Source organism: Chenopodium quinoa, unplaced genomic scaffold (genome assembly GCF_001683475.1).
Source record: "Chenopodium quinoa cultivar QQ74 unplaced genomic scaffold, ASM168347v1, whole genome shotgun sequence".
Taxonomy (NCBI): domain Eukaryota; kingdom Viridiplantae; phylum Streptophyta; class Magnoliopsida; order Caryophyllales; family Amaranthaceae; genus Chenopodium; species Chenopodium quinoa.
The window spans coordinates 124,039-142,768 of record NW_018743197.1 but is presented as its reverse complement, the minus strand read 5'-3'; the positions used below and the strand labels follow the sequence as shown (position 1 = coordinate 142,768).

Sequence of the window (18,730 nt, the reverse complement as noted above, 5' to 3'; positions counted from 1 at the left end):
CATTAGATAATCAAAGGACATGAAAAGTATTTATCAATGGGTTTGATTTTGGGGAGACACAATTGGGTGTCTACAGTGGTTGTTGTAAAAAGCTAATAGAATTGCACCCTGCCTTATTTAAGGTAATCTAAACTCTAAGATTGTTGTAATTAGAGGTATAAGAGGGTAAAAAAATTTGGTTGAGTTTTAAAATTGAATGCAATGGGTAGGACGATAGCTTGAGCAAGGGTGGTCTTGTGAAGGCAAGAGGCCAAGCTGTGAGAGAGCATTTAAGGTCAATATGTAGAGTAAGTGCTAATGTGTTTTATTTTTATATTAAATTAATGTGTAGTCCGGGCATTGTACCGGGTTGCTACTTTAATTATTATTCCTTGTGATTATATTTATTTGATATTTATAATATATATTTTTTAATTAGACCTTGTGTTTAGAAATTATATACATTTATTTTCATATTTATACATAGTTGATAATTGATTTAGATGGTTAAAAAACCATCCTTCTTATAAGACCTTGGGTGTTCGAATCCCTTATCATCAGCACAGAGACGTTCTTAGGGCATGTTCTGATTGATTAAATTGAGCTGAGTTGAACTGAATAATTTATGAGAAAGAAATTAAGAACTAAATTAAATTGAACTTATTAGAGCTGAGTTGAACTGAACTGAATATAAGCTGAAGAGAACAGTCCCTTAGTATGAGTTATATGCCTAAAGTTGTTAGCATTAGAAGCTGCTATAGTTTGATGTGTCCAGTTGTAGACACCCATTTGTGTCTCCCCAAAATCAAACCCAGTGATGAGTATCTTTCGCGTCGAATCATAATCGAATGAAGTGAAAGTGTGGAAAGTTTAGTGTTGCAGATAGTTTTAATTTCTTTTCTCTTCTCTCTATAATTGAAAACTTATTTTAAGAAAAAACAGCCAATACAGTTTGGTTGGTCCATGATATGGGTCCAATAGTAGTGTAGTTGGATGGGGCTTGACAAGAGCTTTCCAACGATATATTATAAGCCCAATTCCGATGAATATTGAGGAAGTTATGGCCAATTTACTAAACCGGGCCCGTTTTGAGCCTTATATGCGGCCCAATGATCTAGGGGAAGGCCTAATATAGATTTATCATTCCTAATGCAATTAGGAATGGGGTTTTAGTATTCTAGATTCTTCTAGAAGGTTCTTTTCATTCCTAATTCAATTAGCATTGATAAATTGACTTTTGTTGATTTTTCAGAGTTTTAATTAAAATCAAAGAGTATTTTTGAGGGAAATACGATTTTATCCTCCTGTACGACAATTTTTATCTGATTTTAAGAAAACGCGTGATTTTCTGAATCAGTGCCAAACACCAGCTGTAGCGCCTGGAGCTACGCTTGGCGCCTGGCGCCAATGGCCAGTGTTGGCGCTAGTTTAGTTTTACGTGCGCCAGAACTCTGTTTTGATATTTTATCTTTTTGACTGATTTTCTTTATAAATAACGTATTAAAAACTTTGTTTTCAAGAACCAGTTCTCATCTATAATCACTAGTTTTCTCTCTACAATTCACCAACTCTCATCAAGATTCTCTTGATTACACTCTCTCTCTTTTTCTAAACTAGCTTTTCTCAGATACAAAATTCCGCATACATTAGTACTAGAAACACCTAGTCATATTCGAAATTGCCTTCGCCCTAGACGTGAAAGGTTTAATTTCTGAGGGTTTGGTCCCAAATCTTTATTTCCATTATTTAATTTAATTATTTTGATTATTATTTTCCTTGAAGTTACTAACGTGTGTATTTTGTTATTAGAAAGAGGTACGAGGCATCAAAGTAAGTGTTTTAATGGTTTAATTGATGTTATGATATAGAAATCATGCTTAGATTGTTATTATGATTCCTAGTATCATGTCTAGGGTAAATTTAATATCAAATATGATTATTACGATGCTTCTTATGTTCTTCCTAATATTTATGATTGTTAGTATCATGTTAGGGATATATATTTGATTTTTATTGTTTAGCGACATGCTAGGGTTTGTTATTAATCTTGTTAGTATCATGCCTAGGAACTTGTTATTATTATGCTTTAACATCATTATGATTATTCTTTATGATTTATGATTATAATATTATGATTGTTATAATTTTATTATTTTGATTATTATTATGTTGCTTGATTATTTATTGTTATTACTTGATCACAACTTTTATGCATGTTTAAAGGGAATTGGTACTTGTAATCACGCTTAATAAGATAATTAATAATCTTGTTAGGGTTAATATGGTTATAATTCAAGTGATCGCCAATAATAGATTTATTTGTGCATTAAATTCAACCAACATAGATAAACAGGTTTAGGGCTAATCCTATTGATTGTATGTTAGTCAGAAAGCGCACATGAATACGATCAGAATAAAGTAGAGGCCTATTATTAGGGCAGGTTCAATCTCTTTTAGGTTGGATTTGTACCTTCATCCCCGAACCCTTATTTGGTTCAAGACCTTATGGAGTTGACGATCTCTTGGATCATTAAGGGGTGTAACCTTCAACCTGTGAATGGTTTACAAGTTCCTTAAAAACTTGTTGGCAACTCTTTTGCTCTATCTTCTTCCCTTTTGGACGCCACCGTACTTTAGTGTATGATCACAGTGGGGTTCAAGCTAGAGGTTAACGCTTGAAATTATTCCCTACACTAGTATTAAATAATCTAGAGAGGTTTGATTTGCACATAAGGACATGAAAAATCTATTTATTTTGTAGCCACCCAATATGAATTGTCGTATTCAGTCCTTTGGCCATATTTGTAAGAAATTTAATGTTAGAAGGATCGAGATGGGTTTTGGAGGAATTCTTCCTCTAGTCTCAGACATGCATTTACCAAGGCAGTTATATAAATGTAAGTTGCATAAAAAGTTAAAAAGTTTTAGTTTTAGATGCAACACCAACCCACAAGCCCTTTTTCAAACGCGTCTCATTAGAAAAGCCCCAAACCAAATTAACCCAAAATTCAGCCCACCTAAAAAATCAACATATTTTTTAAATACAACCCATTCAACCATCACTTTTAACATCTACTTTCTTCGTGTTTTATTAAGTGTTATAATTTGACCGGCACTAAATTTTAGGCAAATTAATTGACTTAAGTAAAATAAGATGTAAGTGGGGTAGGTGGAGTATTAAAAAATTATAAAAGAAAGAATAGTGGAGATAATAGTTTATTGAAAAGTAATGAATGTAAGAGGAAATATATACTACCTTCGGCACATATTAGATGCAACTTTGGAGCTCTCATAGACTCCTGGGCAAAATTTGAGTAGTGTAGTTTTTGTATTTTAATTGCATGTGATTAGGAAAATTGGAGAGAGAAAATGTGAGGGAAAAGGTGGGGACCTATTTTAGAGAGAGAAATTAATTTTTTTTAGTGGGGTTTGTCGTGGGGACCATATTTAGGTGGGAGTGTATTATGTTGGAATTTTTGGCTGATTCTTGGAGGGATGTACGTTTCCCTCCTAAATTTCAGCCATAGTTCCCCCAAAATTTTCCCCCAATTTTAAAATTTTGAACAACTTGAATTTTTCAATCAAAATTCAAAACTTTGACCCAACTTCATTTGCGATCCACCGTACCACATTTACTATCACATTTTCACTATAAATTCAATCAACTACCAGCAACTTCATCATAAATTTTCAATAATAACAAGGTTCCAAACATAATGTCCTAATTAATACACCATAAATTAAGTGAGTCCTCCAAAAAAAAAAAGAGTATCTTCGTTAACATCAGCATCTGAGCTTAATAGTCGATCTTGTGCACTTCTTCCAACCTCTTTCTTCATCAACAACCTGTAAGCATCAAAGAAAACGCATGGAAAGTTCTGATTTTTTAAGCATTGATCAGATTTTATTGAAGGAAGAAATGGGGCAATCCAACAATGATCTACATATACATTTCAGCAACGGGTATGAAGACAATGATCAAAGGAATATGCTAAAACCAGAAATGAATTTTGAGACACAAAGGCAACTTATTCAAACAATCCTAGCATTGCAAACAGATAAAATCTCCCAGAGGTGCAAAAGCCAAACTAGCAAGAGATTACGGTGTGCACAAGTCTACCATCACAAGAATTTATGAAGATTTATGCAAACAAAGAGAACAAGGGGGAGTGGTTGATGTCAGAACTAAGAAGCTTGGGAAAACAAGCCCAAAGCTAAGGAGGTGCCTCTTCGTTTGAGGACAACTGAAAGAAGCTATGCTGCGGCTCTAAAAGTCAACAAATCAACTGTGCATCGACTGAAAAAGAAGGGCATTATGAGAACCCACACCAACAACAATCATCCAAGACTAACATACAACCACAAAATAGTAAGGATCAAATGGGTGTTATCACACATTTTTCCGAGGGGGCCATCAACATATCTAACAATCAATGATATGGATAATGTCATCCATATCGATAAAAAATGGTTTTTTTTTTAAACCCTGAAATAAGGAGGTTTTATCTTCTTCCTAATGAAGATAATCCTTACAGATGTGAACAATCCAGAAGGTTTTAATTGAAGGTCATGTTCATGGCTCTTATTTCAAGGCCACATTCAAACACAAGGGCATGATTTGATGGAAAATACGGAATTTTCCCATTTATTATCCACCAAACAACAAAGAAAAACAGCAAAAACAGAAGTGCAGGAACTCTGGAAATCAAAGCTGTCCAGAATGTTAACAAGGATGAGATAAGGAAAATGCTTCTGCAAAAGGTGATTCCGGCAATCATTGCAATATGGCCAGCAAACAAAAGGGAAGATATATACATTCAATGGGATAACGCAAGACCCCGCCAAATTCCAAGAGAGGAAGAGTTTATGGCAGCCACTACACAAAATGGATTCAACATACAAATGGTATACCAACCCGCTCAATCCCCTGATCTGAATGTGTTGGATTTAGGGTTATTTAATTGTATTCAGTCAATTAAATATCATTCATTTCCAAATAACTTCAATGAATTAATTGAAACGGTTGAGGAAGCTTATGAGTCTTTTGAGCCAAAGGTTAATAAGTTTGTTTGGTTGACATTGCAAAGAACAATGGTTGAAATTCTTAAGTGTCAAGGTGGCAACAATTTCACACCACCCTACATGAGAAAAGACAGACTTGAGAATCTTGGTTTATTTCAAGATAATTTGAAGGTAATCCCAGCTATTATAGAACATGCGAGAAAATTTATCAATGAAAGATTCATCACAATGGCATGGGAAGGAGGGGCTGAAGGTGATCAACAAGAAGTATATGCTGACTAAATGCAGGAAAAAGAGCAAGAAACACAGGGGCAGACTTCCAGACATAACCTCATAAAGGACTTAGATAGTAGACAAGTTTAGTAGGTTATGTGTATTTTGTTTTTTTTATTCTTTTTTTAGCCTAGCTTTTTTTTTCTCTTTTTTAGTTTAACGTTTGTCATTTTTTTTCATTTCAATTAGGCAGTCAGTTTGTAACGTGTGCAAAACTTTTGTGTTGAACATAGGCAATTGATTAGTGCCCTATGATAAAATTAAACCTTTTGTGTATGTGATTGAATGACAAATCAATGATGAATCACTTTGTAGTATGTATTACATAGATGCTATTTTTAACACATTCAGATCATTGGACGCGAGAAATATAATCCATCATATGGGTTTATTTTAATCAACTAATGAGATCATGTATGCTACCTCAACAATAACGTGTTAACCAAATATTGGAGCATCCCCACATGACCTTTGTATGATCATGTTTGGTATCAAAACAAACATTAGCAACACATTGTAGGAGCATCATACATGAGCTTATTAGGATCTTATGAGCCCCTTCATCCCTTAGATTTAGGAGTTAACATCAGCTATAACAAAAATAGGAATCTAATTAAGTCACAAAAGCAAAAACTTGGGACTCCTATATGCATAGAAAACCAAGGTCTCTCAATAATTGTCATTGAGACCAATACACACAACAAGGTCTCTTAATAAATGTCATTAAGACCATTAAACCATAGACATCATCATCCATCAACCACATGCCTTCCCAAAACAAAAAAAATAAAATCCAACAAACAATAATCATCACCCAAAAAGAATCATCAACCATCGACAATAATCATCATCACCATCAACAATAACCATCATCATAATCATCAAGTAGAATAATCTCCCATTATCAAGCAAAGTAATCAAGTAAAATAATCTCCCATAATCAAGCAAAGTAGTCTGCCACAATCACCTAAGTTAAATGAACATGCAATAAACAAGGTAATTATTGTCTCAAGTTGACACTTCTAAATTGCAAGGTGATTACAAATATGGACAATCACTTGAATCCTTCATAAAATGCTACTATAATCATCAAAAATTTTCAGCAGTCACCTACTTCGTATATAATTATTAATTTCCAAACAAAATACCAAAATGCTCAAAACAAAAGCATAAACGACCAATGCTTAAAATAATCTGCCATAATCAAGCAAAGTAATATACCATAATCAAGCTAAATAATTTTCCATAATCAACCAAAACAACATGCCATATTAAAGAAAAATAATTTGCCATAATCAACCAGCAAAAATCTGCCATAATCTTCACCCATAATCAAACAAAATATTCATCAACATATTTTTGGGGTGAATTTTCATCAACAAATTTAACAGAATAGTAGATAATTAGGGTCATCAAGCATCAAAATAAAAATTGCAAAGGGGTATAGAAACTATTACGCTGAGGACAGGGGGATGACATTTTCGGTGAATTTCCCTCATCATCTTCTTGTCCAGATCTCTTGCGTTTATTCCCCAATAGGGTAGCCTTACTTTCCTCCTCTTCAATCAGATCTGTGATCTTATTGGGAGGACCACGGCGTAGTCTAAGCAGTGTTAACAGGACATGCTTTTTTGTGGAAGAAGAACCCCCACACACTTTTAGATCTTTCAAAACCGGTGTTCCATGACCATATTCTGGAGCAATTTTTTTTTATTTGCCTCCTCATCTTCCTCAACAGATCTTAGAACTTTCCCTCAAGCTTTTATGGAATTACAACTCAAAACATTACCAATTTCCTCACAATTAAAGCGACAGCGAATAGTTGAAGCTGATGACCCGCTCTCAATCAACTCAATTAACTTGTTGAGTTGCCGAATTTCGCCCAAATCGTCACTTAGTAAACAAGCTTTATCAAGTGGGGTGAGATCCGCCATTTTTGGTCAATAAGGAAGTGGAGAGAGAAGATGAAGGTTATGATATTTCCATCCTACAATGGAAGGAGAGAGAAAGTGGAGGTGGAGAGAGAAGATGAAGGTGGAGATGAGCAAGATAAGTGATGAAGATGAACTAGATCTAGGGTTTTAATCGTAGAAAGAAATTAGGGCTCGATTTTTCTGTTTTTCTTTTAGTTTTAATTTGGGTCATTTTAATGAGTTAGGTGGGGAAATGAATTAATTTTAGTGGGAGTACTTAAAATAAGCTAGTTAGATTATGTTTGTTAATATCTTTAGTTTAGTTGTCTAATTAAATTTTAAAGACATTTAGTTATGGTACCATTGTAATTTCAATAATTATAAAAAAAAAAATTTAATACAAAAGAAAGAATAACAAAGTTGCATCTAATGTGAACTTTCCGTTTTTGGCAAAAGTTGTATCTAATGTGTTCCGGAGGTAGTAATAAAAAAAGTAGTAGTGGGTTTGAGTAGACACCATGAGAGGAGAGAGATATAATATTTTAATGTAGCTTTTTGCCAAAAAAGGAAGTGTAACACTTATTAAAACATGGTCGGATTTGGTAAGTGTAACGCTTATTAAAACACGGAGGGAGTATTATTTTTTAATATAATTTTATATAAAAAAACGAGACTCTTAATCTTAAATTTATCACTCCTCTCTTTGATTTTCTCTCTCTAACAGTCAAACACAATTCACTCTCTTTCTTAAAAATCAAACATGAACATTTGTGATAAGATGAAAAATCAAACGGATTCTCCCAAAAAGGCAGTTTTATGTGAATTTCATTTAATTTTGTTTGAATTTATATGTTTATCACTTAATTTTGTTTGAATATTGTTCAATACTCTATTGTTCGAAATTTTTAATGGAATTGTCAAAAAATTTAGTGAAATCAAACGGATACCTTATGTTCACATTTTGAAACGCATATGTTCATATTTTGAATTCTTATGTTCAATTTGAATACTTATGTTCACTTTATGAAATGCATATGTTCATATTTTTTATGCATATGTTCACTTTCATAAATGCTTATGTTCATATTTTGAATCCTTTTGTAAACTTTCTTAAATGCTTATGTAAACTTTCTGAAATGCATATATTCACTTTCTAAATCCATATGTTCATATTTTTTTAATGTATATGTTCACCTTCTGAAATGCTTAATTACGTTCATACGCATTCAAAAATGAACCAATGCATATGTTTATATTTTGAATGCAAATGTTCATATTTTAAATACTTATAATGCATATGTTTCATAATAAATTTATTTTTTATTTCTTCAATTTTCTTATGATCATAATTAAAGGTCGTAAATTCAATTCATATGAATACATGTTCACAAACCTAATCAAATTGATCAAAATTCATTACAAAAATCACCACAAAAAAAAATCAAAATTCATACATAAATCAAAGTGATATAAATTAAACTAAATACAATTACAATTGAATATAACCTAAAAAAAATCTAATTACAATCAACAAAACAAAACACATCCTGGAATAAAAACTTATTCTATAGTAAGCAACAAAATCAATCAAGAAAGTGAAACAAAAGAGAAAAATAAAGAAAGCAGAGGAGAGAGAAAATGAAGAACGAAAGAGAAAAAACAAAGGTGAATCAAATTTTGATGAAAATTGTGATTGAAACTTTGATAAAAAATTTTGATTAAAAGAAAGAAAACTGAAGAGAAAAAGCAGTGCAATCAACTAGTGTTCATCACCTATTACAAATTGACAAATACCCAAAAATTGTAAATCAATCACAAATTTAGAAAATATAACCAATTAAACCAAATTACAAATCAATAACATAAACTAACTTCTATCTACAATCTCTTCAAGATTCCAATTAAATCCATCACGAATAATTGAAAATATTAAAAAATGGAGGAGAGAGAAAATTTTAATACTAGAAGATGTTGTCAAACATAGTGGAGAGAGAAAATTTCAACCAAAATTTAAAATTAATTAAAGAATTTGGAAAAAAGAGAAAAATTTATGTGAAAATTAAGAAACAAAGAAAGAAATAAATTAGGAAGAAGATTGAAGGGAGGAGATGAAGTAATATATACCAATACTCCTGAGTCCAGTAGTACATAGTGTATATATGCGTTTGGTGTATAAAATGATTATTTGATGGGTGGTGCAGTTAGATGCACAAGGGTGCATCTAAGAATATGCGTACAAAAGTTACGGAGGGAAGACCAATACATTGGGCCTACAAATTGAACCCAATTAACGGAAAACATACGAGCCCTAAGATTTAGTTGGTCCAACTTTTTATTTCCTTTTTTGTGCTTTTTTTTTGATTTTTTTTTTATTTTTTTTGGGAAAAACTTAAGTGGATTTTGTATCAGTTAGTTGGTAGTTAGTTTTCCCGCCCCTTAAACATTTGGAGCTTCTCTTATAAAAACCCCACAAGTCAGTTTGTCACCTACTGATTTACATAATTTTTTTAATTAGATTACCCCAAACACTGCACAACTCAAGCAATCGCTCATTTTCTTTCTCTTCAGAACGACCCTTTTCTTCCAACTCCCTCCTTATAATGCAAACCCAGAAAATGAAAACTCAACACGGCGACGCGTGGCTGGAAGACATGAAGTTATATCCAGACTTATGGAAGGTGGTATTTCAGAAGCTGCCGGTGAAAACACTACTACGATTACGAGACGTCTGCAAATCTTGGCGTACAATCATCGATTCCCCTGCTTTCATTACAGAACACTTTCAACATTTCAACGACAATTCTTACAAGAATCGGTTACTACTAGTTGAAAGAATTGGACGCAATGAAAGGTCTAAACTAGTAATCAGAGTTGTTAAGCCCACATTTGAAGAAATTGCCCAAATTACTACTGTACATGGAGATTGCAGGGTTTGGGATATCTTGAATGGTTTGTTTTTGTTCCAAGAATATGTTGATACTATTACACAAACACAGTATCCATTGTTGAGGATATATAACCCATATGTTACAAAAACTTTGATACTTCCTCCTTGTCCGATGCTCGACCACCTCGTCAACAAATTTGTTTTGGGGTTTGATCCTTCTACTGAAGATTACAAGGTGATTGGATTTAGAATAAGGAAATTATCGTCAGAGATCGTGGTTTATTCATGTAAAAATAATTGTTGGAAGACCAAGACTGTTGAGATGAATGATGCAATTCCGTTTAGTGGTATGCAATTTCAGCATCATTTCTGTCAAGGGGCAGCGCATTGGATGATGAGCGATGGAGCTCGAAAAGATGGCGTGTTCGAATACACCCATGTTCTTTCCTTAGATTTTCGGAGGGAGGAATTTCGATGTGTTGAATTTCCTGAGAGGCGAATGATAAATTTTTTGTTTGTTTTAGGCCAATCTTTAGCAGTATTTGGTATTTCTGCTGAGAGTAGCAATATATGGATTTTGAGAGTGGATGTTGGAGAGCGCGTGCCTAAAAAGCGGTGGTATCTGTACGATAGCAAAAAATCGAGTTTAGATGCATATAACTTCTTTCAACAGAACGATATTGGAAGGGTTACTTATGATGAAGACTCTGGTAAAATTTTCGGTCTAACTTTGGTTTAATCTGAAATGAAACTGATGGGCAAATCTCTGTTTCTCTTATTGATTAACCACACTTGTTTCTCTTGAGGGCAATACAGTAATATCATGGGGTATGAGTGGATTTTCGATATTTGACGTGGTATATAATAAGAGACAGCTGTAAAAGTGTTATTGACGGTGTTAACTTGATGTTAAAAAGAGGTAACTGCAGTAAAAGTAATGAAATTACTGTGGAAGAAGTAACAAAGACCAGGAAGTAGAACTTTTTATTTGAAAGAACACGAAGTACAGCTAGAACAGGTTGGGATACGAAGTTTTTGAAGCTGCAATACTCGAGGAAATACACTAGATTTTGACGCCAGTTCAAAGGTAAATCTCAGCTGCTTTCCATTACGATTCTGCTATTCTGGTTGTTTTGAATTGTTTTAATTTTGTTGTGCGGTGAAGAATGAACTGATTTACTCCTGATTTGTATACCATTTGCCAAAATTATGTTGAAATAGATCCAAGGAATGTCGAAGAACATGAATTGATTTGTTTGTTATTTATTAATTACCACAAAATTGGTTTCAGAGTTAGGTAGTCCTTGTAATTTTTTGTTCGATGTATGTTCCAATTAGGTGGATTCAGGGTTGTAATTATGTTAGGGTTGTTCCTTCTAGTGAAAAATGAATGCATGTTGAGTATTCGAGCAGTTGAATGCTAGTTGGGTATTTGTGAAATCGAATGTTAGATGATTATTTTGTGAATTGAATGGTAATCAAATATTCAAATAAGTGAAAGAAGTGTGTTTGTTAAGTGAATTTTTGGTGAGATGCGCGGTAGTTGAATTGGTATTGTTGCAATGGACAGGTGTAAATGTCTGAAGGGGATTCTAAGCGCAGACGTTCAGAAAAATTGGTATGTATTTTGTTCAGTATTGGTAGAATTTTCTGGAGAGAGGTGTAACTCAACTTCCTTGGTCTTGTTTAGGGTTTTAGTGGGATGGAATGGTCTTTCAGAAAAAGTTATGATTTTGGATTGTTTGCTGAACGTCTGAAATGAATTGCAGGAAGTATCCAAAGGCAGGGCTAAAACAATATGTTTGGAGCCTGGCATGTTCAAGGTAAAGCTTTTAATTTAATGGGATGTGTTAGTGCTTGAAGAGCTTAATAATAATGGTTATTTGAAATGAATTTTGTTTGATTTATCACTAACACTGGTTACTTGGTTATGCATTTTAGGATGATAGTTTAACTTGTGGAGGAGCTGTGAAAAGTGGAGCACGTGTGATGGTGGAACTTTCCAAGGGCAGCAAGAGGGTAAGCTTTACTGTTATGTGTAGAAGTTTGTAAAAGTGTTGGTGTGTACTAATAACCCGGGTCCGGTTGATAGCCACCGAACATGAGTGGCCGTGTGGAGACGTTTGGGCGTATATGTCAGAAATTTAATGATAGGAGAAAACGTTGGGTGACTGAAATGGGTTTTGGTGGTCTATTATATCTTGCATTTGATATGCAACTTCCAAGGCAGCTAGCTTATTGTCTTGTCACTCGTATAGATCCGATTAGTAAAATGTTGATTAATCCTGATGGTGTCGAGTTTAGATTTTCTAAGAAACAAATCCGTTGGGTTCTAGGGATACCTATGGGATCAAGGAGTGTTCCTTGCACCAAAACAATGACTCAACACGATCGTGAAATGGTTCAAAGAATTCTGTTAAAGTATGGAAAGTCATGGGAGTGCTGGACAATCTGGTCGGGTTTACACGTCTGTCGGGATACCGTTGAGCTCGAATATGATGGATCGCTTAGAGGGGTACTTTGATGCTTTCGAGGAAGAGGAATTTAAGGCGTTGTTCTTGATAGTTTCGTTGGGGATGATATTGTGCCCTACGCAGTCACCAAGGCTTGCAGCTGATCTTATACCTACAATTGGATGTGCTATGGAAGCAGTTCAATATGATTGGTGTGCTTTAGTTTTATCGAAGTTAATGAGGAGTGTTTCTAGCTTCGCCCGGCGGTTCTATGCTAATGGATTTGCTAGTGGATGTGGGGGTTGTTCTCTATTTGCAGTGGTATGGCTTTGGTAGTACTTACTAGTTTTGTTTATCATGCATATTATTGATAGATCATTGATGAGGCCCCATTATTAATTATTAATGATATATATAATTTTTTTTCAGATCTTTTATTTGGACCGTTTAGATAGGGATGCTGTTGATTGGGATGTTTTTCCTAGAGTCAAAGCCTGGAATATGCAACATATTCGAAGAGCTTCGAAGATGGACAAAATGATTTCCGGGGACTTTGGGAGGTTAGGGGTAAGCATATTCATTTTTATCATAAATGGCATTAGTTATGTGGCTGCAATAACCTATATTTTTTTTGTTGTAGGTGTTGGATGTAGCTTATGGCGAACAACATCCAAGGGATGCAAGAGATAGTGTTGGACCCTTAGATGAGCATAACGTGCGTAGTACATACCTTTTGTTTTTAATATTCTGTTCTTTTTCTTATATGGTGATGGCTTACCCTCTTTTTTCTGGACAGATGGTGTCAAAAGAACTGGGGGTTAGTGTCCATGTTAGGCAAAGGAGGGGGCGAACTGCATAGTGAAGCAATAATACTCATTGGTGTTAAGTGAGCAATAAGATTCCTTGTGAACTTTGACCCTTGTGTGTCTCCGGGGAATGTCTTTCCGCCAGCGTGATAAAATGTACTTATCAGGAAGAACTTCCACATCGTTTTCATCAAGGATCCTAATTGAGTGTTTGCATAGTATGCCATGTGTCTCGAACATCCTACATTCACATTGCACCTCCTTTGTGATCGGAAAGAATGAAACACTGTAGATCCTCCGCCTATCTGTAATTACATCCTCACTAGCACCGGGTGGAACAATCCATACACGATCCCGCACCAAATAATGAATAAGGCTTTCTGACAAGACCTTCTTCTCTCGAATGCTGCAGTACATCATCCTTGAACACTGTTTTTGAACTTCTTGGAACTTAATGTCCGTGTATAACTTCCGAAAGATTTCTTCAACCTTAAACCCACTAACTAACCTTCTCGAGCAACGGTCATCCGCACTCTCCTCATCTTGGAGTCGTTTGTTCAACGCCATGCAATACTTTTGAGGGAACTCATGAAGTTTGGTTTGTCGGTTCACATAGCCATCGAAAAACCGATGTATGCTCTCTACCCTCTGAGTGGTTTTCATACCTACCCAAAAGAACTCCTTCATGTAAGACGGGACCCACATATAACTCTCTTTGTGGAGTTTTTGCAGCCAGTCATTCTCCTCCAAATTGTACTCAGATATAAGCTCTGCCCATCGGTCGTGGAACTCCATGGGGGTAAAACTTTCATACACAACCGCTTTTAGAAGGTTGACAAAATCTTGGTAACTAATCATATACAAATCAATACAGAAAAAGGTCTTTCATTAGATATGACCAGCACTGAAATATTTGAAATGGCAGATTGCATTAAAGGTATCTGAAATGCAGTGAGGCAGAACACAGTATAGCCATATATATGAAGTTGATCATGCTGCTCAAGGGTAGAACAGTCAATCAAATTTAACAAACAACAAAAACATATACTTATTAGTAGTTAAACAGGGTTAGTTAATGAAAAAAACTAACCGTCCACACTTGCCAAGTTTTTCCGGTATCTTGCTCATAATATGCCATATACACCAACGATGAATAGTGTTTGGCATGACTTCAAGTAGGGGCCTCCGCATGGCTGCTGCTTGATTGGTCAAAATAGCTTCAGGAGGTCGGTTGTTCATGCATGCTAGCCACTGCCGAAATACCCATTCAAAAGTATCACAGTCTTCATGTGATATAAGTGCGCATCCCAACAACAAAGTTTGGCCATGGTGGTTCACACCAACGAAGTTAGCAAAAGGGAATTCGTACTCGTTAGTTAGGTAGGTTGTGTCAAAACAAACTACATCCCCGAATTCCTCATATGCTACTCTACTTCTAGCATCTACCCACAAAACATCCTTAAGCCTCCCCTCCTCATCTAAACGTTGTGCGTGGAAAAGGTTTTGGTTTCCGGCTTGCATTTTTTGAAAAAACTCCATCATAGCCACTGCATCACCTCCAACCATCTTCAATCGCCTAGCCTTGTATACCTCATGTTGTAAATCTTTGACAGTGAACGACATGTTTTTCACTCCATTTCGCTCAGTTGCCATGCACCCATGAATCTGAGATATCGGCACACCTTGTTCATAGAAATCCATCAACCTCTTCTTTACCTTTGAGGTGATGTGCTTCATGCGATACTCCTTCACAAGCTTCGCTTGAGCCGGATCTATCAAGTGATTATGCTCTAAGTGCACGGTCTTCAATTCCCAAGCACCATCTTCATTAAGACTAGCATAAATTCGGGCCAAACATTCACACTTTTTTGAAGTCCGCTTTGCACGACTCAACTCATTCTCATATATATCACCGTCAACTAATCCCTCTGCACCTCCAACTCCCATTGCCTTTGCCCTCTTTTTGGCTTCCCTCCTAGCCCTCATGTCGGGTCTTCCCCAACACTCACACTTCCAAATGGTAGCAATTCTTTTACTCTTGTCCTGCTTAGAATTTACTCCCTGCACCCTTGTCACTCCAAACCCAATCTGCTCAGCATACTCCTTATAATAAGCTTCAATTTCTTGCCAACACTTAAATACCATCCCAAGCTTAGGCTCCTCAACAGTGAGCACAGTCATTTGGTTGCTGCCAACAACTGTGTGTGTCGTATGAATTGTTTTCATGGGGGATAAATACCTAACAGAAATTGCATTTGAGTCATCAGTTTCACCATGTCCAGTGACATTATCAGTGCCAACAACAACATCCTTAACTACTATATCTTCTATACCTTCACCCCCCACATCTTCAACCTCCACATCAATAGTATTCCTAAACTTTACTCCACTGCCCCAATCTACAACACCAGCCTCAATGCCCCCTATAACAGGTTCCATATCCGAGTCAAAATTATCAGTCCCCATTTCATCCTTTTACTCCTTCCACACATAAAACAACATAGATTCACATTCCAACTTAAACATTAGCAATCTTAGCAAAACCAAAAATAATGTGTCTAACAAAAAAGGAGCAGTTAAGCAAAATTAACAACACAGACACAAGACAGAAAATAGCAGATTCTACCATGTCAGAGCTAGGTGCAACAGAAATAAGCAGTTTGTAACAACCAAAAGTGCAACTGAAACAGTAATAATCCTAGTATATCAACCAATTAACAAAATAAAGATGCTATAGGCTCAATCAAATCAATTTTCAGCTATACATTCTACCAGGTAACTAGAATTCGTAAATTCAATTTTAGAGTAATATACAACTCAATTTTTCCAAACGAAACCACACTTGAACATCGCAACACTTTAATTTTCAATTTTGGAAAAAAAATTACAAAACCTAATTTGAACAATCGACATTAACAGAACAATCAGTTAAAATCAAAGGATACAACTTACACCACTAACTACATCAACCCATTTCCAAATAATATTTGTAATTTAATTCACAATTCAAGTTCAATTACAAAAAACTGCAATATTCGAACAACAAAACTACAAACAAATTGAACCACTAAATTGTAACCAAAATATCAACTAGTAACTGATATTTGCAATTTATTTCACAATTTATAGTTCAATTAACAAAGTTTGCTACATTCGGTACTCAATTTAATAAAAAACTAGCAGAACATATCTTCAGAAACCCTAATGCAATTAAACAATGACCAACATTAAACCAATCGACTAACCTCTACTTCCATTCACACAGAATATCAACCAATTAAGATTGGAAACCGCCTCAGAGCATCAGCTACGCCGGATTTGAAATCGCCAACAAGAATGAAAATTATCTCCTCTCGCCATTTTAGAGAGCAGTATGTCACGTGCTGACTAATCCCCCTAGTCTTATGCACGCTAGCCTACTAACTTCCCTCCCTCGGATGCTAGTCAAGGCTTAACCCCGAAATGCTTCAAGCAAGAGTGTGCAACGAAAGTTAAGGAATGTTGAAAACACAAGAGGATATAAATATTTTGAATGCTTTGATAGCTTGAGAGAGAGTGTTTACAAGTATTTTCTGAGATGCCTCCAAATGAAGGCCAAGTCCCCTATTTATAGTGTTCTAAGCATGGCCTAGAACCTTCACTAACCTCCTCAAATGGAGGGTTCTAGATCTAATCCTTTCTAGAGTATTCTATACATTTCTTTAGTACATTCCCTCTATGTACAAGGCTCTAGAATTATCTTCACAACTCTAGAATTTACAGATGATTCAAGGATGTCCTAGGAGGTTCTAGAAGCTTCCGGATGCATCTCGAGTCTCCTTGAGTATTCTGGAACCTTCCGGACTTCTCCTTCAAAATCTAACACTACCATGATGTTCATTGGGCCTAAAAATGGTGGACCCCCAAAGTTGGGCTCAATCGGACTTCATTTGGGTCCCCAAATAGCCCATTATTGTGTTACTGTCACTTGAGTGTTCACTAGGGTGACAGCACTGGAGCAATATAAAGCTCTATAGGGGGAGGGTGTCTCTGGCCTAACCAGTGCGCACCAAGGGCATTCCCCCTAGCCACGATTGTTGCCTACCGTCCAATGGCCCTAGTGAGGGGTGGAATGTGTGGGTCGTGACATGCTCCCCCACCTAAGTCTTGACGCCCTCGTCAAGATCCCGACTCGAACGCCTCGATCTTGTCCGCAAATTGCCACAAATCTTCTTCTTTTTCCCACGAGGCCTCGCTGTCCGGGAGACCCTTCCAACGGACAAAGTATTCATTGTAGCTTGGCACACCTCGACGCCTTATGACTCTCTTTGCCTCGATGCTCTCAATGTCCCTTTCAAACGATGCTACCACGGCCGTAGGTGCCCGTTGTGATTTTCCCCTGGTCTGATCCTCCAGATCGACATGGTAAGGCTTCAACATGCTAAAATGGAACACCGGATGTATTTTCAGCTTGGGAGGTAGCTCAAGCTTATAAGAAACTTTCCCGACCTTCCTAATGATCGGGAATGGCCCTTCATACTTCCGCACTAGCCCCTTATGCACCTTGCGGAAGACTTTGAATTGGTGCGGCAAGAGCTTCACCATGACTAGGTCGCCTTCTTGAAACTCCAATGGGCGCCTGTTTTTGTCGGCCCACTTCTTCATCTTCTTAGCGGCCTTATTCAAGTAAGCCTTGGTGATGTCGAGCTGCTCGTGCCATCCCTTAGCTAATCTGTAGGCAGCGGGACTGCTACCCGTGTAGCCCGATACAACTGCTTGTGGAGTCAAGGGTTGTTGACCCATGACTATCTCAAAGGGGCTTTGCTGGGTTGCCTCGGACCGCTGCAGATTAAAGGAGAATTGGGCAATGTCTATGAGCTTTGCCCAATCTCGTTGATTGGCACTCACAAAATGCCTCAAATAGAGCTCCAACAAAGCGTTCACTCGTTCTGTCTGCCCATCCGTCTGCGGGTGGAAGCTTGTGGAGAAATGTAGACCTGACCCTAGCAACTTGAAAAGCTCCGTCCAAAATTTGGCGGTGAACCTTGGATCACGGTCGCTGACGATGCTCTTTGGCAAGCCCCAGTACTTGACCACATTCTTGAAGAATAACTTGGCGGCTTGCTCCCCTGTGCAATCCTTATGTGCCGGTATAAAAGTCCCATACTTGGAAAAGCGATCAACTACCACCATGATAGAGCCAAACCCCTCTGACTTGGGCAAGGCAGATATGAAATCCATTGAGACGCTTTCCCATGGCCTCTCTGGTATAGGCAAGGGCTCCAAGAGTCCTGCTGGCACACGTTGCTCTACCTTGTCTTGTTGGCACACAAGACAAGTCTTCACATAGGTCTCTATATCGTCCCGCATGTGAGGCCAGTAGTATACCTCCTCCAAGAGTGCCATTGTCCGCTGTAT

At 36.5% G+C, this 18,730-nt stretch overlaps 3 protein-coding genes and 1 long non-coding RNA gene across 4 annotated transcripts; 2 read left to right on the top strand and 2 right to left on the bottom strand.

Annotated features, from left to right (window-relative positions):
• Positions 1–3,635: 3,635 nt before the first annotated feature.
• Positions 3,636–7,614, bottom strand: LOC110733185. Its single transcript, XR_002513570.1, has 2 exons — positions 6,732–7,614; positions 3,636–3,825 (listed from the first exon to the last, which is right to left on the bottom strand). It is a non-coding gene; the product is annotated as an uncharacterized LOC110733185 (long non-coding RNA).
• A 2,224-nt stretch (positions 7,615–9,838) lies between these two features.
• On the top strand, positions 9,839–10,813 carry LOC110733223 (putative F-box protein At3g17480). Its single transcript, XM_021913240.1, has one exon. It carries the CDS (start codon positions 9,839–9,841, stop codon positions 10,811–10,813), a length of 975 nt encoding a protein of 324 aa, XP_021768932.1.
• A 249-nt stretch (positions 10,814–11,062) lies between these two features.
• On the top strand, positions 11,063–13,386 carry LOC110733222. The gene is made up of 6 exons (XM_021913239.1): positions 11,063–11,161; positions 11,645–11,692; positions 11,844–11,897; positions 12,016–12,093; positions 12,957–13,094; positions 13,168–13,386. Exons 2-6 carry the CDS (start codon positions 11,651–11,653, stop codon positions 13,384–13,386), a joined length of 531 nt encoding a protein of 176 aa, XP_021768931.1. The 5' UTR covers positions 11,063–11,161; positions 11,645–11,650.
• Positions 13,387–13,523: 137 nt separating this feature from the next.
• On the bottom strand, positions 13,524–15,799 carry LOC110733221 (protein FAR-RED IMPAIRED RESPONSE 1-like). The gene is made up of 3 exons (XM_021913238.1): positions 14,424–15,799; positions 13,649–14,183; positions 13,524–13,532 (listed from the first exon to the last, which is right to left on the bottom strand). The coding sequence occupies exons 1-3, from the start codon at positions 15,797–15,799 to the stop codon at positions 13,524–13,526; spliced, it is 1,920 nt and encodes a 639-aa protein (XP_021768930.1).
• Positions 15,800–18,730: the final 2,931 nt, after the last annotated feature.